This window comes from Lygodium microphyllum, chromosome 7 (genome assembly GCF_053477565.2).
Source record: "Lygodium microphyllum isolate KBCC chromosome 7, Lygodium_microphyllum_v1.1.10, whole genome shotgun sequence".
Taxonomy (NCBI): Eukaryota; Viridiplantae; Streptophyta; class Polypodiopsida; order Schizaeales; family Lygodiaceae; genus Lygodium; species Lygodium microphyllum.
The window spans coordinates 19,420,103-19,443,304 of record NC_141141.1 but is presented as its reverse complement, the minus strand read 5'-3'; the positions used below and the strand labels follow the sequence as shown (position 1 = coordinate 19,443,304).

Sequence of the window (23,202 nt, the reverse complement as noted above, 5' to 3'; positions counted from 1 at the left end):
AGAAAAGGAAACCCAAATCTGACTAAACTATGTACAAAAAAATGTGGTGCGAACTATATGTTATAGCTGATCTTAAGGTATGCACATGATTGCAGCAATTGTGATGCGATCTCTAACTGCTCCACTAATATGCATGGTAGTGAGTCTTTAGTGTCTCATGATAATGGCTCTGATCCAATTGTGGTGCGGCCTCCTTGGACGTGGCCTTGGTAGACGGGGTTGTCATGCTTGCCAAAGTGAAATGAATCTCTCCAATGTTACTCCATAGCACGGAATGGGAGGTGTTTGGCGGGGTGAATCTATCTCTACAAGGCTAGTAGTGTCTGTAGGGTCTGATCTGTGAAAAAAGTCTATCACTGCTTTCTGCATGGGTCCCTCTGGGTCAGCTGGTCTCCTATCTCACAGTAGTGACGTGTGGTGCCTCTAGAGCTCCACAAAGAAAAGACCTAGGCATCTATGGTCCTCATACTCCATGACACAATGAAGAGATCCAAAACGATCATGGAAGAGGCAGTGGTACTGTCTTTGTATGTCATCATATGCTATACGTCTACATATGTAATGCTCCTCTGTCTTAGGATCTCAGTTACAAAGCTAGCAAGTCCTATCCTCTGTTGACATGTCTCCATCTATAGCCTATGAAACGAGGTGCAAATCTGTCTTATAGCAAACCATATGTTGTGGGAGAGATGGACGGGGTGGCAGGGGGGAGGGGGTTTGATATCACTATTGTCTTGGGTGCAAAGCTTATGTGTGTGTGTGTGTGTGTGTGTGTGTGTGTGTGTGTGTGTGTGTGAGAGAGAGAGAGAGAGAGAGAAAGAAAGAAAGAAAGAAAGAAAGTTATATTAACGTCTTCTAAAGACCAAAACTGGCCTATGAGACAAACTGTGATACAACTGATGAGGTCCAGCTATCCAAAATAAAAGTGCTGAATGAAAAGCTAAAAACTGGAAACTGAAAATACGGTTCTGTGAGTGTGATAAGTGTCGTGTATGTGTATGTGCGTATGTAGCTCTGGTACTCCAAATAATGGCTACAAGAGGGAAACAAATGTCGGCTGTGATAGGGGAACAACTGTCGGCTGTGATAAAGTGGTGCGATGTGTATATGTAACAGATGCAGGGAGATATACTATCCTGGGATGTAGTAGCAGTCATCGAAGTCGCTAATAGCAGGTGATCCCTCCTGGATGCAGGATGTGGTACATCGGTGGTGGAGAAAGAGCAAACTGGAGATCTGAGATCCAATGTGTCGAGTGTCGTCGGATCTCAGTCTACTGTCGATGTAGATCAAGAATCCTCCAGATCTCTTGTCGGTGTGGCTGTGGGGTCCGAAACCCACGGATCCTCGTGCGGCATCGGGTACGCTGGTCCTCAGCCTACTGTAGTGTGAGCCCGGAGGTCTGGCTGGAGGCTGGTACAGTAGCCCTCACTCTGTCTGTCTGAAAGAACTGTGTAATAGTCGTCTGGGTGGGCCCCTCTCTGACTCGGACCCGCTGTGTGCTCTGCTCTCTGATGTGCCATGCCTCTCCAAGAAAACGGCCAAATGATCTCTGATCCATATCAGTCATACATCCCTGAAGCGAGCTGCTCAATGTGTATCTAGATCTCAACTCTGAGTATGCCGGGCATCTGAGAACAAAATGCTCCTCACTCTCCACCTCTTATCTGCAAAGGGGGCATATCCTCTCCTCCCGTGGGATGCCACTGGCTCTGCCACACTCAATCATAAGCTAATGTGATGATACCCTGAGCTGTCCAATAAGAACTCTCAATCGATGTGGCATATAGATCTGCATATATCTCGGAATCTCTATGAATCCCTGCTCTGATATGCTCAAGAACTGTGTATAATAATGTGCCATCTTCGATGGCAGTGGCTGTGCAGGCCTGACCCATGTCCTCTATATATAAATATGCCATATCTCCTGTCTGATGACTCTGTTCTTCTCACAGAGAGAGAGGGTGTAAGTGGGAGCCTGAGTATCATATAGAAGAGGTGGGAGTCTATCAATGTCCAGCCCATGTCCTGTCAAACCAAGCTCTAGTCTGTGCATACCATGATGTGGTATCCCCCGCTCGAGCCATCTCCTGAGATGCCATATATGCTCTGTATGCAATGCGATCTCTGTCCATATCCTGAAATCTGTGTAGGAAGCAGACTGTCTAAAATAATGCCTCGACTAGCATGGGCGGTGTGGCAAGCTCTGCTCGCACAATGCCATGTGGGACTGAGGCCTTGCTGCGAATCAATCTAGATATCATGATCACCTGAGGTCTCTCCATCAATGTCCATACATAATCGGCAAGGCCTGGCCCCCATATAGCTGCTCCATATATCAGTGCTGGAGTGACTAGAGTATCAAAGAGCCAACCCTTGGTGCGGGGCTCCTGGAAATGTGCCTGATGACACTGTCGCTCCATAAGAGCCAATGCTAAGTATCCTCTAGTGAGGCGGTCACGAGCTGCCTGTGTCATCGAGAAAATCCATGAAGCTGCTGTAAAGGTAACTCCCAAATATACATATGATCCAGTGACCTCAATACTCCCTCCTGCTGCCATGAAAATACTCTGTCTGCGTATCTGAGCTGATGTATGAAATATAAGAACCTTGGTTTTACCAAGGTTCACTGTCATGCCTCTCTGTATGCAAAAATCATCCAATGCTAATAAATGCTGCTGTAATCCCTGAGCTGAATCTGAGACCAACACAATGTCATCTGCATATAGTAAGATATGAACTGTGGCTCCACTGAGATCTATACCTCCACTGGCTCGCTGTTGAATAAACTCTGCTATCTCATCACGTACAGCCCAAATAGAGTCGGTGAGAGTGGGCATCCTTGTTTCACACCAATGGTGCTCACAAGGGGATCTGATATACCTCCCGGACATCTGACTCTGCCAGTAACCTGCTCATATAGTGCATAAATACCCCACATCATGTCATCGTCCACCCCCAGATCAAGTAGGCGTCTGAGAGACCTCTCTCTCGGAACCATGTCAAAGGCTTTGCGGAAATCCACAAAGCAACAATACAATCTCTGTTTCTTCACTCGTGTCTGGTCGATCAGACAACGGAGAGTGAAGATGTGGTCTATGGTAGAAAATGCCCGTCTGAACCCTGCCTGTCCGGGTGTGCGCATGCACTCTCTCTCAGCCAGCGTGCTGAGCTCCTCCATCACCGTGCCCGTGCCATCAAGTTTGGCCAAAACTGGCCCAATCATGATGGTCCTATATGTGTTAGGATCCATAGGATCCCCTAACTTGTGGATAGGTACAATGGTGTGCTCTGTCCACGAGTCAGGGAACCCCTCAGACAATGCACGGTTGAAGAGGTGAGCAATGAGTGGAGCCAATGTGTCTCTTCCATATATAATATGCTCTGCTTGAAGATCAAACTGGTCTCGAGCACGGCCATTCTGTAACCGTGAGATAGCATGTTTCACCATACTAGTGGTGAAAAAGGATGAAATACCCGGTCTTGGTGTACATGGTGTGGGTATCAACGGCTGTGCGGGTACATGATATAAACTCTGTGCGTATCCATGCCATACTGCAGGGTCATGTATCGGTGTGGGTGAGCGTGGTTCTCTGATCTGCCTCCATGCCTCTGCACAATCTCTGCTCATAAGAAGGTGGTATATATCCCAATATCTCTCCTCCTCCCATTCCCGTTTTTTATGGCGGATCAAGCGGTGCATGCGTCTCTGCGCCTGTCTGTGTGTGATCTCTCCTCTGGCCTCCAAATCGCGTAGCTCTCGACGTAGATCTCTGCACTCATCATCATACCACCTGTTCTGTGGCATGGTACCGGTCCGAGGGGGGTGCGTGTATGTGTGATGTGAAAAACTGAGTGTAGCAGAATCATACAGAATGCGTGTGATATCAGTGGTCAGTGTATCAAGGGGTGCGTATGGATCAAGTGACGTGATGTGCTCCTCCAGATGCTGTGAGTAAACATGTGAAAGCTCATGAGTGAAGTGTATGGCAGTATGCATGTGGAGTATGATATCTGCAGGTGGTGATGGTAATGAGGTGAGGAGTGAGAAACTGAGAAAGGTGTGATCGGCACCGAGTGGAAGTCTCCCAAGGCCGAAGGACTCGATAGTATGCATCCCATCGATCGGTCCGAGCATATAATCTACAGTACTCTCGCCCCCCCATGTGGGAAGCATGTAACACCTCCTAAATATGGCCATCGTGCCATGCCGTTATAAATAACGAGATGATGTCTACTACCAAGCTCAAGTAAATGCCCTCCATACCCTGTGGCGTCTGGCCCAATATCTGCTGACTCCCGACTGATCCCCAACTCCTCACGGTCTAATGCTCTCATGATCTCTAGCTGCTCCATATCAAAACTCTCACACTGTCGGCTCTGTGTGCGCCCGTTGAAGTCCCCCATAAGGAAGACCTCACCCAAACTAGAATACAGAATAATGTCCTCTGAGAGCTGTGAATAAGGGGAGGGGGAATCTCTGGCCTGAATATCACCCTGCGTAGTAGCATATCTGGACCCTCGTGGTGAAAAGTAGCATACTGCCATATAGATCCATCTCTCATCTGATATCTGCACTCTGATCCATATGTAATTGGCAGAGAGCCTAAGAGAAAGCAATGGCCCGTTCCTGCTCAAGCCCTGCCCCAGCACACCTACGAACAGTCAACCTGCACTGCGAACAGTCCTGCTCTTCGACCTGCGCCCTGTTCTGCGTCTGAGAGAGAGGTTGAGCAGAGATCAGCTGCATCCGTCAAGAGCAATTCCCTCAAGCCCCGTGCCCTTTCGATTGCCCACCCTATGCATAAGTCTTGTCGCCAAACTGCCCTGCACCAAGTGTTAGGTACTTGCGTCTTCTGCACAGAAGCTCACCTATGGCCCTGTGGCTATTGGCAGGCTTGAAGGCCATCTGACCTGCTTTTCGTGGCTCCTCATCTGACTTGCGCAGGGTGTGTTTGCAGCGTCTTTTTCTGCATCTAGGTCAGACAGAGTGTGAAAGAGAGAGACAGTGAGAAGACCTGTAAAGACAGTATAGCAGATTCTCAATCTGCGCAGAGAGCCTAAAGCACATCGGCCTTTAGAAGGTGACATATTCAGTTCTGATCTGTGACAGCCACTCAGGGTTGAGAAAAGCATGTAATAAGTATAAAGTTCAGTTATGGCGAATCTACAGGCGTCTGATGGTATTGATATGGCCTTTCTTGACCAGCATATAGGGAATGGGGATGATAAAGATTTGGCAGAATTGGATGGTGACTCGTCAGCTGAAAAATTCTGGGTAGTTAATGGATGGGGATGAGATGGGTAAACGTCGTAAGATGTCGGTTGATGAACCGACTTTGTGTGCCCCAACTTTGCCTCAACAAAATGTTCATGCTTCATGCTCAGAGACTGATGAGTCTCTTCAGTTTATGCTGGCCATTGCCAACAATCATGTTGGATTATGCTCATGCCAATGAAGGTAAAGCGAGTTCTTTATCGAAAGGGGAACATGTGGTCGCTATTATCGGAACTGATCTGGTCCTACAGTAGATTGCTGCTTTTCATGAGAGGGCAGCCGTCTTTTACTTTACGGGAAGAACTCCTTTGATCACTAGAATTCGTGCTTGGTTGCAATCTATGACTGTCAGTGTTGAGGTGTGTCAGGATGATGCTTCAGGGTAAGTGCAAGTCCCTCTCGTTGAAGAGATTTATGATGGACCGAGGGTTTTTTTGAGGTTCTTTTTCATTCCCTGGAAGTGCGTGCTCACATTATGCAACGTATCCCTTTGTTCATGGATGGTCAATTAGTACATATGCACATGGAGGCCTATGGCGGAGTTTCAAGAGGTACTTAGGCACACATGCCCAATTTGGGTTGAGATGGTTGATTTTCCTACACATCCTTGGCGACTTCTTCCTTTGGTTTTGAGATCTCTTGGTGAGGTGTTGGTGGAGCCTCAGTTGGCCTCCCGCAATAGGAACACAGCCTGCATGCTTTGGGATATAGGAAAATCTCGCCCGACCAAAGTTCCTTTTGAGGTTTCAGGGTTGCAAACTTTGGTTTATCAGCTGAAATGGGGCACATTTGCTGGACACTATTTCAGATGTGGCCAATTGGGACATTTCATTTTAGGATGTGATAGAAGCCCTAAGGTATTGCAATATTCTATGGATCCTGACATGGATATGCAAGACCATCATTCCTAGCAGATGGTTCAGCAAAGCTAGAAGCCGATCCTGAGCCACTTGTCCAACATAGACAAGATGATGGAAAGAAGATTGCTTCCCAAGCTAGTATTGAGCATGTATCGCTTTCGCTGGGTCAGAACTTGCCTCCTTAGGATAATTCTTGGGTCACTGTGGTTAGACATAATGCCAGACAGGAGTCTCGGTCGACTCCTATCCACCCACCTCCGCAACCTATCACTCAAAATTTTCAACGTAGAGGTAGGGGGTTCTATATGAAACCTCAATCCTCACATGTTCCTGTAGTTAGTGCAGATGATATAAGGGCTTCTGATTCTGCTTTGCGCTTTGACGAGCGTGGGAGGCTTGTGCCTCCTCAGGATGTTTTCTGTTCCTAGCAACAGCAGCTTCCTTCTCATGCTTCGATTGTTAGTTTGCAGAGGGAAAATCTTGTAGATGTGATCCGAAGTGAGATGGAGAGATTTCAGGTAGCCAAAGCAGTTGATGTAAAAGGGAAAGGGAAAGTGGGGGTTCAATAGTTTCCTTTTTTGTGATTCATCATGAGAATTGCTTTATAAAATGTTAAAAGTATTTATTTAGGCAATAAGTAGTATCGGTTGTGGAAAGTTGAGTTAGCTACCAATTGGGATGTTTTTTGTGTTCTGGAGCATAAACAACATGCTTTGGCATGATCTTCTTATGTATATAAGGATTATTCAATCTTTTTTAGTGGTCGTGTTCCACATAAATCTAGAGTTATGTTGGCCGTCAGATCTTTCCTGCAACCATCTTTGATTTCTCACAACCATTGCGGTAGATTTATGATTCTGAAAATATGAGGGAGAGGGTTTTTGGCTAGTGGGTGTGTATGCTCCTTCTACTACTCGTGAGCATCGTCAGCTTTGGGATGACTTGCACTGCCTTGCCATGGCTCATCTACTACTCGTGAGCATCGTCAGCTTTGGGATGACTTGCACTGCCTTGCCATGGCTCATCAAGGCTTTGTTATGCCTGATTTTAATGCATGTATATTTGGGGATCAAGCAACTTCAGAGCACTCGTCGGTCATGGATGGTTCTGAGCAATAGGCTTGGGATGCTCTAGCAGCTGTGTCTTTGAAACACGACATGTGTTCTCGGATGCATCCTTCTCAATCCGGATATACTTCTCATTCTCTTCAACATCCAAACACTTGGGCCAGACTGGATAGGATCTACATTTGTCAAAGTGATTCTTTTCTTCCTACAATCATTGATATGTGGGTGGAGCAATAGCATGTCTTGTCAGATCACTATCCTTTGGTCTTGGAATTGACCCACAAACCTGTTCATGCCTTTAAGGCTCTCCAGGCCCGTTTGCCTCTTCGTTTCAATCAATCCTTTCTGCTGCAAAATCAGTTTTCAGAATGTATTCAGCAATTAATTGCTTCGTTTCGCTCCAAGGTCCTATCTGAAGGGATGGAAGCATGGGCTGTTTTTAGGGATAATGCACGATTTTTATCCCGACAGTATGGTATTCAGCATGCTTCCTCTTTACGCGCTGAATTGCAGCATGTGCAATCTTTGTTGGCCAATTCGTTGTCTTTGTGTCAGTCGGGGATACCACTGATGACTTGCTCACATGCATTGAATGGTTGAAAGGCAAAGTTCAATCTCTACAAGAAGAGAAATATGCTAAATACAAATTGCTCGCCAAAGTGGAAGCTTTACACGACAATAACTGTCAATCTCATCAATTCTTTGCTCGATTACACTAGAAATATGCTTGGGAAAATATTGTGTATTTAATGGATGAGTAAGATGTTATAGTGAGAGATCTTGCATCCATTATTCAAATGTGTGTTGACTTTTATAAATTCCATGGACTGTTGGTGATAGAGTACCGCTAGTTAGTGGAGGACGTTGGACGGCTCTTCGGCACAGTCCTTCCTGTCCCCTTCGCGGATGCAGTGACAGCTGCATCCTAGAATGTGAATAGTCTCCACATTGGTATAATATACCACATATCACATACATAGAAGGCAACCTCTCGGTTGAGTGCTGTGGCCCCACTGCAGCTCTCCTACATCTCAAGGATTGGCCCCTTGATGTGTTGCTCCAACATAAAGAACAAACATACAAGCTCCACTCTTTGATTTATCAAACGATCAAGGAGTTGTATTTCCTCACTAAACTTACCCCACGGAACCGCTTGTCTACCCTACAGTAAGGACTTTCTCACACACTCCACATTGGTCATTTATTAGGCAATCAAGTGCTATGCATCCAGGAGGTGATACACTCAGGAAAATATTGTGTATTTGATGGATGAGCAAGGTGTTATGGTGAGAGATCTTGCATCCATCATTCAAATGTGTGTTGAATTTTATAAATTCCATGGAATCTTAGTGATAGAGTACCGCGAGTTAGTGGAGGACTTTGGACGGCTCTTCGGCACAGTCCTTCCTGCCCCCTTCGTGGATGCAATAATAGTTGCATCCTATATGGTTCCAGAAAGTTGATTGTTTGGCAAGAGCTGCAACCTGCTCTTACTGGATGGATAGACATCTTACTTCTACAGGAGCACAAACTCACTCCCACCCAGGCCCAACGGGTAGGGAAGGTACTCCCGGGCAGTTCACACACTTACTAGGAGCACGCCATAGGTGCCCACGGTAGGAGTGGAGGCATATGCATCTCTATTGGCCCAAGTCTCATCGCCTATGTACGAGACCACAAGACTATAGTAGTAGGGAGGATTCTATGGATCAAATTGGATATTGGGGACTCGTGCCTTGGAGTCCTCAATGTCTATGCCCCTACAACAGAGGTTAGGGCATGATGCAAGTTCTGGGTGGAGATCGCGGAGGGACTCCCAGAGTTGGACTCCTGGATCGTTGGAGGAGACTTCAACAACCTAGAGGCTTTGGAGGACCAGCAAGGCAGAGGTAGAAACTACCAGGGCATGGCCGGGGAGGAGCAGGAGGCATGGGAGGTCTTTCTACTGCCAGAAGGAGCACGCGATACATGGAGAGACCCTGCCTTCCACAGGAGGGAGAGGTCGTTGGACTTCTCTTGGGGATATACACGGCTAGGTAGAGTCCTGCTACCATGGTTGGACAGGTCTTATGTGGGAGAGTAGGGAGACTCTTGCGGAGACCAGATTGGGCAGTAGGTAGACACCACATTGTCCAATCATTGCCCGATTCTCCTGACACTAGATCCCCCAACATCTGCCCTAGACACACGATCCTGTCGGATCCCTGACTCGATCTATAGGAGGGAGGAGGTGATGAGACAGATAGACCAGATTTGGACAAGGGAGTGGGGCAGGAGGGACTGGATCGCAGAGGAGGTTGCAAAGATCCTAGCTGAGTCGAGCAGAATCTGCCAAGAGATAGCCATACAGGCCAAGCAGTAGAGCTAGGAGAAGAAGAGAGCACTCCGGCGGGACCTTGCACCCACGCAGAGATTATTACACGAGGCACTAGGGGATCCCACCCTCCATGGATAGGAGGTGCACGCGCGAGCAGTCATTGCTGGCCTAGAGGATAGGCGCTCAAAGTTCTCTTTCCGCACCTTAGCAGCTTTCTGGGCGCGGAAGGGGGACACAATGTGCAAGGAGTTTTTCTAGGTGCACTAGTCTCGCACCTCAGGAGAGTAGATACGCAGCAGCCTTCAAGATCAGTATCAGAGGACTCGTTCTAGCCCAGACGAGGTGATGGAGATTGCCACCGACTATTACAAAAGACTTTTCCAACAGGAGACAGCCTCAGCTAGAGGATAGCAATGTAGGCAGTAGGTCTGGGATCGCATCCCATCCCTCCTCAGAGAAGAGATGGGATGCTCCCTCCTAGTCCCCCTTCATAGAGAAGGAACTAGAGGAGGCTTTCCATACACTGGACGGGCAAAAATGCCTAGGAGAGGATGGCCTCTCTAAGGCCTTCTTTACTACCTCTACTGGGAAGTGGTGAAGGACCCCCTACTGATGGCCTTTCAAGAGATTTTCACTTTGGGACACAGATACCACGGAGCCTTTCGGCAGGCCTTATCATTCTTCTCATAAAAAGGGGATACAAGTTGGAGCTTTCTCAGTGGAGACCGATCACCTTATTGTCAATGGCCTATAAGACGCTGGCAAAGATGATTGGTAGACGACTACGGATCGTGCTTCAAGACATCATCCACGGCACAAAGACAGGCTTTGTCCAGGATAGGAGCATCCCAGACAATGTATTCACCTTCTTTGAGATGACAGAGTGGACTCACCACAGTGGGCAAAGACTGGCCGTACTACTCTTGGATTTCGAGAAAGCTTATGACAGGGTGAACTGGGATTTTCTAGAGGCACCATGGTGAGGTTGGATCCCCCAGGCTTAGATTCGCAGGGTCTCCACACTTTACAGATACGCCACCAGCAAGGTCCTCATAGATGGTAGGCAAGGGGAGGAGTTTCGGCTGGAGAGATCGGTCCAGTAGGGCTTCCCCCTAGCCCCATACCTGTTCCTACTCTTTGCAGAGGCGATGTCTCACTTCCTCAATGCATATGTGAGCAGACTACGCGGCCTCTGACTTCCAGTGAGAGAGGAGACTGAGTAGCTAGACTCAAAGTATGCTGATGATACACCACTCTACATAGAGGATGATGAGTAGATGCTGGAGAGAGTGAGGCTGGCTCTGGAGGTGTTATGTTCTGCAGTGTGAGCGAAAATCAACTGGCCAAAGTCGGTTGGTTCCTCACAGACCTGGACTCTAGCACCGAGTAAGGAGTCCAATTGGGATTTAGATGGGTAAGCAGAGGGCAAACCGTCCGGTACCTAGGGTTCCAAGTGGGACTCGACATCACTCCCACCTAGCAATTTCTTCCAGTCCTCGATTCTATTCATAGGAGGCTGACCTACTGGAGCATGGCTCACCCCTCACTAGCCGGCCGAGCCTTGGTGGTTAACCAGGTCCTCCTAGCGATGGCATGGTATATCGCCTCGTGTTGGTGCTTCTCCTCATCCTACGTAGTGCAGCTTTGCCCCCTAGTGTGGAACTTCCTTTGATCCTCGTAGACGGCTCAAGGGATTCCAAGGCCAAGGTCGCGTGCACAACCATCATATGGCATCGGTCAGAGGGAGGCCTTGGGATCATAGACCCACAGTATCAGAGTATGGCCCTTCTGGGCAAGCTAGTTGTCCATGGCCTCACACTGAGAGGGAAAACCTAGAAGGTCCTATTACAGCAGGGTCTTCAAGATTGTAGACCGCAGTCTGCATGACATTTATCTCCTCAATTTTCACATTGGATTTCGCAAGCATAATGTTGCGATCAGAGGACTTTTCCTATACGTTGTCTTCCCCCTTCTCTTTGCACTTCTCATTGCGCAACTCATGACATTGGGTGTATGTGACCCTTCTTGCCGCAATGATGACATGTCACATTAGCATTTCTTCCACGAGACTTACTGCGCGACTTACCACGTGACTTAGACCTAGACTTCTGCGAGTCTCTGCCACATCCATATCCACGGTCATTCTTTCCACTACCATCTCTACCTCTAACAGTCAAAGCATACGACACACCAGAGGCATTCAAGTTCTTACGATTGATCTCTTCTTGCAGAAGAGCACTCTTTACATCAGGCAAGTTAAAAATAGTAGCAAGAGCACATAAGGCAGTGCGGAATACATCCCATGACTCACTGAGAGTCCCAAGCAAAAACAATGGAGTAACCTCATCATTAAAGGTAATGCCATGCAAAGTCAAGTTCTTGAGAATAGCATGGAACTGGCTTAAATGAGCACACATTGTCTTTTTCTCTGTCATGTGCAAGTCCATAAGCTGCTTTAGCCAATACATCTAACTTGCTAGGCTTTTCTTTTCATAGAGGTTCTTAATTTTATCCCAAAGCTGCCAAGCACACTATGCTTCCTCAACCACATTGTAATACACCTGTTCAGTGAGAGACAAGATGAGGGTAGACTTGCATAACTCATCAAGCTTATCCCATTCGTCATCAGTCATAGTTTCACGCTGCTCGCCATGCATCCTTAGTAGCTTTATCTGCGATTTCTACACCAATACCCTACCAAACTTGGCTCTTCCAATAGGCATAATTCATACCATCAAGCCTAGTGATGTTGAAGATAGCACTATCAATGGAAGAAGATGCCATACTGCAGTCCAAAATGGTGCAGACCGTTCAGAACTGCTTGCTGTTTTCTGCTGTAAACAGCCAAAATACCACCAAAACCAAGGCAAAATGACCACGAACTGATAGCTAATGATGCTTGCTGTAATAAATTACAGCCAGGTACAATGAGAGCAAACTGTACAAGGAATGCACCAAGTCAACCATTGACTGTCAAAGCATAACCAGCATCAAGCGGGCATAAATCAGCAAGTGATAGTCATACGAACATCGAGCAAATACCCAAGCATGTCAAAAGAATCCATCAATAAGCAGGCACACCCCCTGTGTAATAGGGCAAAGTGTACACAACACTCGCAAGACCTGACACAAAGAGGTGTATACTCAAGGAGTGCAAAGCCCAAATCAGCCTAAGTACATTTGTGAGAACCACCGCATATCAACCATGCAACATCCAAGTGAAGATCCCAGTCTCAAGTATCCGAATGCTTAAGTAGCATAAACCACCTGCTCAATGTCTGTCAAGCATATCAAGACGCTCCCACTGGCACAAAAGCCGTAAATATCAAGCAAAGAAGCTCAACAAGGGCATATGATAGCACCAATGCTAGAAGATCCAAGATCAAGCATCAATAAGACCTCATGAGCATTAGGCCATGTAGCATCCGTACATAGCATCCATAGACATCAAGTACATCCAAACTGTAACTCTGGCGAGCCGAGAAATAGCTAAAGTAAGCTCCAGGCAATCAAATGTCAAGCCAAAGCAAGGCTCAGTAGTATCCAACTCCAAACAATGTAATGGGCATGTAGTAGTGCCATAGGCCAAGCATGTCAAGACCGGTCAGACATAAGCAAAGTACATGCCATAAGTACAGCAAAGGTAAAGATCCAAATGCTATGCAAAGCGAGCTCAAGCTTAACCAATGATTCGAGTGCAAATCCAAGCTCTATGTCAATCCCGAGAGTCACTACATCAATGTATACATCTAAGACATAGCCCGAATGCAATAGGCGTATCCAAACATAAGCAAAAGAGCTTCAGCCCTAAATATTCCAGCAGCAAATAAATGTCCAAAATTGAGCAAACAGTGGCTCAATCCAAGCTCAAAACCATAGGCATACTTCCCCATATGTATCAGCACCAATAGGGCATGATCGGGCATCAAATGACCATGTAGCATAAGCATAAAATTTAATGAGACGGGCTGCCCTATTTTGGGCTGCCTATGGACTCTGTAAAACAGTCAATGACTGAGCACATTCAGCTCCAAAAGCATCTCATCTCATAAGCATACATTCCCTAGCATTCAGGAAGCATTCGGGACCAACCGAGCAACCAATGTCAATGCCAACCAAGCATAAACATAAAGTGCTGATGTAACGCTGTTTATGGCTGCCTGTGGACTATGGAAAACAGTCCTGAACTGAGGTAAATCAGTCCACAAATCAATGCCAATGATAACCACCAATGTCGAGCATCAAGGGGGTGTTCCCAAGTGCCAAATGAAGTATTTTCAAGCTGCCAATGAGTGCCAAGGGAGGGCTGAAGTAAAAAACGAATTTTTTTGCAGGTCTTCAAGCTGGCCCAAACTGATCTGGGGCCTGTGGAAGGGTAGGGCAATTTCAAGGCAAGGTTGGGGGAGTAGTCAAGGACCCCCAAGAGCTCCCTCTTGAAGGACAAAGTCATCGGTAGAGAGTAGGCATCACAAGAAGCAAGAGGACATGGCTGCCCTATTTCCACAAAACCTGTGGACTGAAGTAAAATTACAAAAGAGAGCTCTAATACCTCTGAAGAAATGCCCTAAGGGTGTCCAAATGGGCCGGGTAGGTGCTCGGGAAGCCGGGGAGTGACAGGAGCTCAGGAGAGTCGGCTATGGTTGCCGGGAAGGAGACCCAATGAGTGTAGGTAATAGATAGGAAGCTAAAGGAGTCACAAACCAAGTCGGAATGCTCGAGCAACCATGCTCTGATACCAGTTGAAAGGTGAGAAGGATCGAAGCTTGCTTGAAAGAGCTATAGTGGGAAAGCAAGAGCAAGAAAGAGAGAGCGACCAAATGGGAACTCCAATAGTCACAATGTGTGACCGGGCCTTCCTTTATTTAAACTCTCACTAAAAGAATAAAGAATAAAGTGACGGTGACAGACGCCCGCCACCTACAGTGTGCGATGGCGGATACTGTCAATGTAGTAATACACGAGCGGCTAGGCAGAGGCACCTTTATCCCCAACACATATGAGCATACCTACATTTCCGAGCAGGTATCCTAGGGCGTCATGCTCTGCATAACGTTGTAGCTCTGTCTATTGTGATGCCACCTGATAATGTCCCTTGATGGCGCCTATCAGTAGGAGATGTAGTGTCTAAGATGGCACTAGCTGAGGGGTCAACTATACTGAAAAAGTCAGTAACTGCTCTCTGGAGGGGTGGATGTGGCTAGGGTTGCCTCCGCTCTTATAACAATGCTGCTCTGCACCATCAGAGCTCCAATAAGAAAAAGCCTAGACATCTTTGGTCCTCATAGTCCATTACCCGTCTCAATGGTCCAAAGCCCTCCTTAAAGAGGCAATGGTATCAACCTCAGATATCATAGTATACAGTGCATCTACAAATGTAGTATTCCTCCGCCCTATGCTCCCATCCACAAAGCTAGCACATCCTCTCATTTGCTACAACATGGCTCCATCGACCTGTCTCAATCATTAGCTGATGTGATGAGGTGCGGATCTTTCCAATAGCGACTTGAAGCCCGTGAGAAAGTTTAACATTCATATATCTTGGCCTCACTATGAAACCATCATGGGAAACCTGCAAGAAGTGACATTGATATTGTGTCATCTTCGTGCCTAATGGGAAAGGGGGCTTGGACCAAGTCCTCTCTTCTCCACTTTAGTAATGTCTGCTTTGATTACTCTATTCAACTCTGAATGGCTAAGACTCAAAGCAGGACGATCAAGGCTGTAATCGAATGGTGGCAATCTATCTATATTCATGGCATGCAAGTTCAGCCACGTGCTCATATGTGCATACCAACACTATCTATCTCCCTTTGCTACAAGCTATCTTGAAGACTCCACAGCTAGCCTAGGGTATCGGTCTTTAGGGAGCTGCCATATCCTCTAGAGAAAGGTGATTGCTTGGAATAGTGCCTCCACTACCATGGGTGCTACAACCAATTCTACTCATATGATCTCTTGTGGTACTGAGGCTTTCGCCCTTATCATACGTGCTATCATCATGACCAGCCGTCTCTCCATATGTTTCCAACCATCATAATGTTGTGCTTCAGGTCCATTACAATCCATGAGAGGCGCCTGTCTAGTATGATAAAGGCTTGGGCCCCAAATCGTTGCTCCATTTAGTAGTGTGGGCATAACTAAAGTGTCAAAGAGCCACAATTTGGTACGAGGCTCCTAGTAAATGCGTGTTTGCATACTGTCACTCTAGAGTGCCCAAAGATATGCCCATGCAAGCCTAATCTTTGATGTCTCCTTCCATGAAAACTGTGACCCTTTGAAAGTGACCCCAAGGTATATATATTGTCTAACCATTTCCACAAACTGACCTTCATACATAGAGTGATGCTCTGAGCATGTCATCCAAGCTGCCGAGGTGTTAAAAACCATAATTTGAGTCTTTCCAAGATTAACCTTGAGGCCTTTCTCTTCACAAAACACATGCAATGCATATAGATGTCGTTGCAGCCCCTCAAGTGAATTGGAGATGAGCACAATATTGTCTGCATATAACAAAATTGGTATCAATACTCCAGCCAAGCTAGCTCCCATACCACCTCATCTTTGTATGTAATCTGAAATCTCGTCAATGTACAATCCAAACAACAAAGGAGAGAGTGGACTGCCTTGCTTTACACCAACCGTGCTAGATACTGAGTCCATTGTGTCTCCAGGCACTCGTACTCTACCTATCACTGTCTCATACAATGTATAAATACACCACTACATATCCTCTGGGACCCCAATGGTTCGTCGCAACCTCTGCATGAGACTTGCATGTGGTACTGTATCAAAAGCTTTGCGGAAATCCACCAAACAACAATAGATTTTCTGCCTTCGTGTTCATCCCTCCCCAATCAAGGCCCTCAATGTGAATATATGGTCTAATGTATTGTATCCTTGGCAGAAGCCAACTTGTCCTGCAGACCATATCCCCTTAGTTTTATCCCACCAACTCAACTCATGCTCCACAATAGAGGCATGTATCTTTGCTAGCATATGGCCAATCATAATAGTGCAGTAGTTGTTAGCGACCAATGGATCTCCACTCTTAAAAAGCAGGACTATTGTGTGGCCACACCAACTTGCTTAAAGATATTTGACAAGATAGGGACCAATGCATAACATGCATGTCCAAAATGTTTTGCCACAAGGCCATCTTGGTGTAAAGCTTGTTTCCTAGGTCCATCCTCCATCATGGGATATCACATTGAACAGCCTGACCCCTGTCGCATAGGGTTTCCACCTACAGGACAGCCTGTTTCATGCCTAGAGACTACCCGTGCCCTGTCCGCATGTCTGTTCTGTGCCTGCAGGCTGCTCATGGCCTATTTGAATTTGGGAGCTGCTTGGGGAGTCTGTGCCACCTGCAAAGCTTCACCTAAGCTTTTAATCCTTGGAAAGGAAGCTAGACCAAGCTCACAGGAGTCCCGTCCATCAGCGCATGCCTCAAATCCTTGAAGAGTACAACCTATTGAAGACATCTTGCTTCCATGGGCCGTTTTGGTGAACAAATTGGATCTCTTGATCTGTGAAGCTTCATCCACCTACTCCAAGCATAGAAGAGGTATGTTATTTGAATCCTAATCCATTTGCCAAGCCTATGCCATTTGCTTGAGAGATTTAGGCATTCAGCCCTCTTCTTTGCTTAATCATTTGCATTTCATGAAATGGATCAATTAAAAGCATCAGTCCCTTCCAATCTTTCATTGCATGTATCATTGATCAATGAGTGGATTCATCTTCATCCTTGAATCAATTTTGTATCCTAACCTGTAACATATTTTGATGAGTTTTATTGCTTTGTTGCAACACTTTGTGTACTACACATGTTGTCTCGCAACTATTTTGAGAAGTATCTTTAGGAGGTTTCGAGGCTATGGCGTGAATTTTGCAAATGTCTAATGAAAGCCAATCAAAGTACTTGGTGTGCATTATAGAGTTACAGAAATGTAGTATCCTTTTAGCAAAAAAGCTTAAACACAAGCTAGAGAAAAAATTAAGATAACCGAATAGCAGAAGTTGACAACCTGACTGTGTTTCTAATTTCATATAGCAGGACAGATGAATCTAAGTGTATGTACAACAAGTGGATACCATGGTGACTGTTGGATGTTATGAAAAGGTACCGCATAGTAAATCAAAATAAGCAAGCCTACAAACGGGGAAGGAAAGGTCTGGTTGCCATTAGTTGTTATACTGGTCTAACACAACGTAAGAGACTTCCATCAACCTCACCCACACAGAGCAGGCCGCCTCCTACCCCCTTAATTTCTCCATTTTTTTATTGGTTCTGTTGTCTTTTTTTTAACCATGTCTTGCAGCTGAGGTTAACTAAATAGAATTTTCTTGCCTTGGAGACAAACTCCCTAACTTGACCACCCATTTCATCCAGAACAGCAGATCAGGCAAGTTAAATGGCATTTAGATTCATAGTCATGCCTTTTGGGTTGACTAACACACCAGCTACCTTCCAACAACGACTTATGTGCGCTATATTCAAAGATATGCTTAGGAAGGAGTTAGGGGTCTTTGTGGTGGATGAGTAGTGCGTTCACTCTACGTGGAGGGAACACTTGGACAAACTCTGAGCGGCCTTTGAACGGTGTCAACTACACCTCAGTAGTTTCCTGTACCAAGGGACTGTCAAGCACACAGACTAAAATGCAGAGCCATCTGTGAAATGCCTTTTTCCAAACTCATAGGACTACAACTTTTTCATTGATAACAAACTGTGTCACATTCAAAAACATCCGCAATGTCTTATGGCAAACTCCATATTAAGTACAAAACAGTTTACGATATGAGTAAACAACTTACTAACCTCATCAAAGGATATTATCTTGTTCATAGCACCAAGATTGAGGATAACCTAAGACAATTAAAAAGATTCTAGTGATATCAAAACCATATTCATACAAGTTGTCAGTTCTATCACCACAAAACACATAAGCATTACGATCCGAATTTTTAGTACAGTAGATAATTTAGAGGTGTCCTTGAAATAGTTTCTGATCAAGATAAACAACCAAATCTTTAGCATGGTAGATAACGTAGAGGTTTCCTTAAAATAGTCTTCAACCAGGATAAACATGCAGCCAAAAGGACAACAGAGATGTTCGGAATACCATCTCATTTGCCATATTAAACTGATTTTAACACAAAACTTGGTTTTTTTAATTCAAAAAAAGAAACTGATAAGATTTTCATGTTCGTCCCATAAATATGCCTCACTCCAATCTCCCTGATTAATTGTGGTGTTAAGTTTAAAAAGTGCATTAACAACAAACTTTTCATGATGCTCATTAAATGGCCCCAAAACTCTAATGCACTAGTGTGCTTTACTATCCCATTAGCAAAACCTTAACTTTGGTTAGTTCCATCTCTATAAATAGAGAATCTGCTGGGCCACTTGCATCATTTTTACATTCCACACATACCACACAGTGATGTTCAGCTGCTATTCTCCATCATCATCATTTTCAGCCTCCACAACTGCTTTAACACCTACCCCACACTCCAGCTGCCATCTCCTTCATCCAGATTGTTGCATTCACTATCAAAGCAGGTCAATCTGCTGTCATCAGATTCTGGAGGACTTCTTCATGAGTGTTTCCATATTCTCAGTGCCACCCAGCCTACTAGCCATACCTGCTGCTTATCGCCATCATTACTGCAGGCTGCACTTACTGATTCAGCCCCTCCACATCGTCTAGCTGCTGGTTCACTTCTGAGAGACTGTTGATTAGGCAACCTTCACTACTACGCTGTTATACCTACTTCAGTAGCTGTGTTTTTGAGTTTTTAGCATCAACTGGATCTATGTTTCATCTACAGAAGGAATTTGTGTGTTTTGAGAACTTTTCTTCGTCAATCTCTACTCCAATTGGTGGTTACTACTGAGCTTAAAAATGCATTATAAACTGATTAGCTCTTTAATACAGCCCCAAAACATGTTCATTACCAAAGTTTCATTAAATTACCAAACTTTCCTAGAGAGTGTTTGTGTCCCATATGCCAAACCCTAATTTGGGAGGATCCACTCATCTATACATAGGAGGCAGCATGTCCACTCAGCTCTATCTTGACATTTTCCAATCCTCCATCAACTTGCACCTACACTCCACTGTTTTCTACACCCTTTCATGGCAAATACCTCAATTCATGGTAGCAGACAGCCCTCTGCAGCACCTAGTGATCAGTTCATAGCCTTCTAAGCCTTCAATTTGCAGTTGGCAGCCACATTCAGCCTATTTTCTCCATCAGCCAGCCATCTTCATCAGCATTGCACCCTCCAAATGCTTGCATTTACTGCAGCCTGACCCTTTACAATCTGTGTTTGCAGCATTCTGCTGATCCCAGCCATTTTCGGAGCATTGTGACAGTCATGTTTGCTGTCTACAGCAGTCACCTGCTTCTTGCTAACACTTTTCAGCCTGCTGCTCAATATTCCAAGCCGCTCCAGTAATTTTCAGCATAATCCAAACTCTCCAGATCTGCACAGTGCGTTTGCAGTTAATGATCACTTTGGAGGCTGGCTGCTGCGTTTCAAGATCCATAGAGACTATAATACACTCTCCAGATCTGCACAGTGCGTTTGCAGTTAATGATCACTTTGGAGGCTGGCTGCTGCGTTTCAAGATCCATAGGGACTATAATACACTCTCCACCTCATACCCGTTCCTTCAGAGACACAAGAGTTCAAGGTTTTGTATTCAATCCACACATTCTATTTATTGCATTGAGCATTGTATCTATTCTTTCATCTTCCATTTTATTTTTTCTGAGTTACCCTGACCCTAATAACTTCTATTGTCAATTTGTGCCTTGTTATACAATTGCGCTTATATTCTATATACAAATATTTCATTACATGGTATCACAACTAAGTTATTCTCTAAAGAAACATAGCCCCTCAATCAAAGATCTCCTCATCAAAAATAGAAACTCTCAAAGGAAGATGACTTCAAACACTTCTTCACCACTTCAATCTCCAAAATAGCCTATGCTAGAAACTGAGCAGCAGTGGGCTTCATAGCTTGCTCCACAATGTTCTAACACTAGTGGAGAAACATATGACTACCATGGTGTCTAAAACCCCCATGAGATTTCATGGGCTGAGTTTGATTTGATTCTCATGAGTCAGGCCCAACAATAACTAGAAGGTAGCATGGTGTCTAGAACCCCTATGAGATTTCATGGGTTGAGTTTGATTTGATTCTCATGCGTCGGGCCCAACAACAACTAGAGGGTAACATTGATTGTTCCCCCTTAAATTCAATACACAAAACTACTAATTTTGCAAGGACGGAACCTGCTTTTGGGACTGGCCATCCTATCAAAGAAACCAGCAGAGAGTACAAACCTACACTCTTTTCTCCTCCTACTCCAATGTTAGGTGCACTGCTTTTACTTCCATATCAACACCTGTTGTTTCTACTTCAATATAAGATATTAGTAATGATCAACAAGAAGAAAATCTTCAAATTGTTCACTCCAATTTAAGTCCTGAAGAGGACCAGCATTTGAATGTAAACACAAGAAGAGGAGCATATAAGAAAAAATCAGGTAATCCTCCTTCCAATTATGTTTCTCATAGTCAACCTGGAGTTGGTATATCATCATCTACTTTTCACTTTGCACAAAATAATGCATCTCCATTCACATTAATTCCACAATTTCCAATCCCATGCATCCCACCCTACTCTTGCGCTGCATCTCAATCCATATTCACACCTTCATTCACATCACCATTTACCATTCCACTTATCCACCTAAACACCGCACTAGGCAAATCTTCAAATGCAAACACATCCTATCCCTTAAGGTCCTCTACTTTTGCATATCCAAGTGGTGGACTTGCACTAGTGGTGGAGGTTTATTCCCCAACCCAGTCATCCATGGGAACCTACATGCAAGGGTATCCCACCCACACATCTCAAGCCCCAACCTACTCCCCCATTTCCCATGTGGCCACACAATTTGCCAACATGTCAATACCAACTGGATCTTCCCAGACTAGAGTTTCCTATACGACAAGACCTTTTGCATCATGATTGGTCTAAACTCACTAACACGAAATTTAAAGAAAAAGAAAAACCCCTTGGAATAGGTTTTATTTACGCTAGCCTTGGGGAGATCTAGCGCCATCAAGAACACTATCTCAAGTGGAAAAATGACTTCAAGACAAATCAACATAAGTGGCAATATCTTCCAATGGTCTTCTTGGACTTCCTCTTCCTTGGGGATTAGTGTGGACTAAATTTAAGCAAGAATCTCATACTTTGGACTTCGAGGTGAACAGCAGGTTGCATCGTCGAGGTGGAGACACGCAGTCCAGCGCACTGCGCCCGTGTACATATCTGCATATCTTTGTATACAGCAGATCTTCATCTTCCACTATCTCTTTCTCTCTCTTCTCTCTCTGCGTTCTCTCTCTCTCAGTCCTACGCTTCCGCACCGCTGCACTCTGAAATGGTATCAGAGCAGTGTTGAAGGGCTGACTGAGTGCGGAACCAACCTGAAGAGGAGTTTCTATCGCGACACAAGGCTGCGTTTTCAGCGTTTGAGGACAGGCAGGAGGGCCGCGCCTCAGAACAAGGCTGAAGCAAGCGTGGGCGCGCGGGAAAGAAGTCCAGGTGTTGGATTTGCTGCTGTTTACTACTGTTTGACGAGGAGGAAGTTTGAGTTTTCAGCTTTCAAGTGCAGGTTTTGCTTTTTCATTGCCTCCGGCGGGTGAAGAAGTTTCGGGACGCGGAAGAGCCCTAGCAGGCTGCATTTTTACAGTCAGAGGGGGCTGCTTTTGCGTTTGTGAAGGCATTACAGGTGAAGATGTCTACAGAGATTGACTTGGAGTTCCAGACGATTATGGACCGGAAGGTGCCTGTCTTACCGGATCTTCCCACAGATCAGAAGCTCGATGGTGATAACTACCGCATCTGGCGCGTGGTGATGTTGGCCATCCTAGAGTCCTATGATTTGGCGGAGCTTGTACAGGAGGAGATCGACCGGCCCTCGGTGACAGATGAGTCCAAACTCCCTTCCGATGCTCGTGCGGAGTTGGCCAAGTCACAGTCTCACTGGGACAAACTGAATGCCAGGATTCGTTCCTTTCTTTTTCTGTCTTGTACTACAGCCGTGATAGCTCACATCGAGCACTTGACGGTGGCTCGGGAGATATGGCTGGAGCTTGATCAGATGTATAACCAGATGACCCTTATGAAGCGGGTTTCTTTGGAGGTACAGATGCGGACCTTGTCCGTGAACAAGTCTTCTTCGTTGCGGGAGCACATCAACAAGCTTAGACAGCTTCAGATGCAGGTTCAGAATGCGGAGAAGCCGATTTCCCAGTTGCCGCCACGATTCGGTGCTTTCTACTCCGCCCTTATTGCTTCAGGGCGGGAGTCCACTCTGCGGTGGGAAGAGTTGGTTCCTATGGTCTTGAACCAAGAGGAACAACTAAAGGGACAGAATGCTTCCAAGTCGGAGGCACTGACAGGTCAAGCCTCTCAGAAGAAGGGGAAGGACCAAAAGAAGAAGAAGGGGGATAACAAGTCAAAGAATGACAAGGACAAGGACAAAGAATCCACATGCCATATTTGTGGAAAGACTGGCCATTGGAAGAAGAACTGCCCTGACAAAGACAAGAAGGACACCAACAAGAAGGATATGAAGGATTCTGGA

General features: G+C 45.6%; 1 protein-coding gene across 6 annotated transcripts in view; it reads right to left on the bottom strand.

Annotated features, from left to right (window-relative positions):
- The window catches only part of D2HGDH (FAD-linked oxidases family protein), a 204,358-nt gene that overhangs the window by 75,583 nt on the left and 105,573 nt on the right, over positions 1–23,202 (bottom strand). For 5 of the 6 annotated variants that reach the window (XM_087681132.1, XM_087681131.1, XM_087681127.1 and 2 more), the window contains exon 4: positions 18,344–18,391. The exons of the other annotated variant lie outside the window; for it this stretch is intronic. In XM_087681132.1, coding sequence (XP_087537258.1) covers positions 18,344–18,391 — 48 coding nt within the window. The remainder of the gene's footprint in view (positions 1–18,343; positions 18,392–23,202) is intronic. 6 annotated transcript variants of the gene reach the window in all.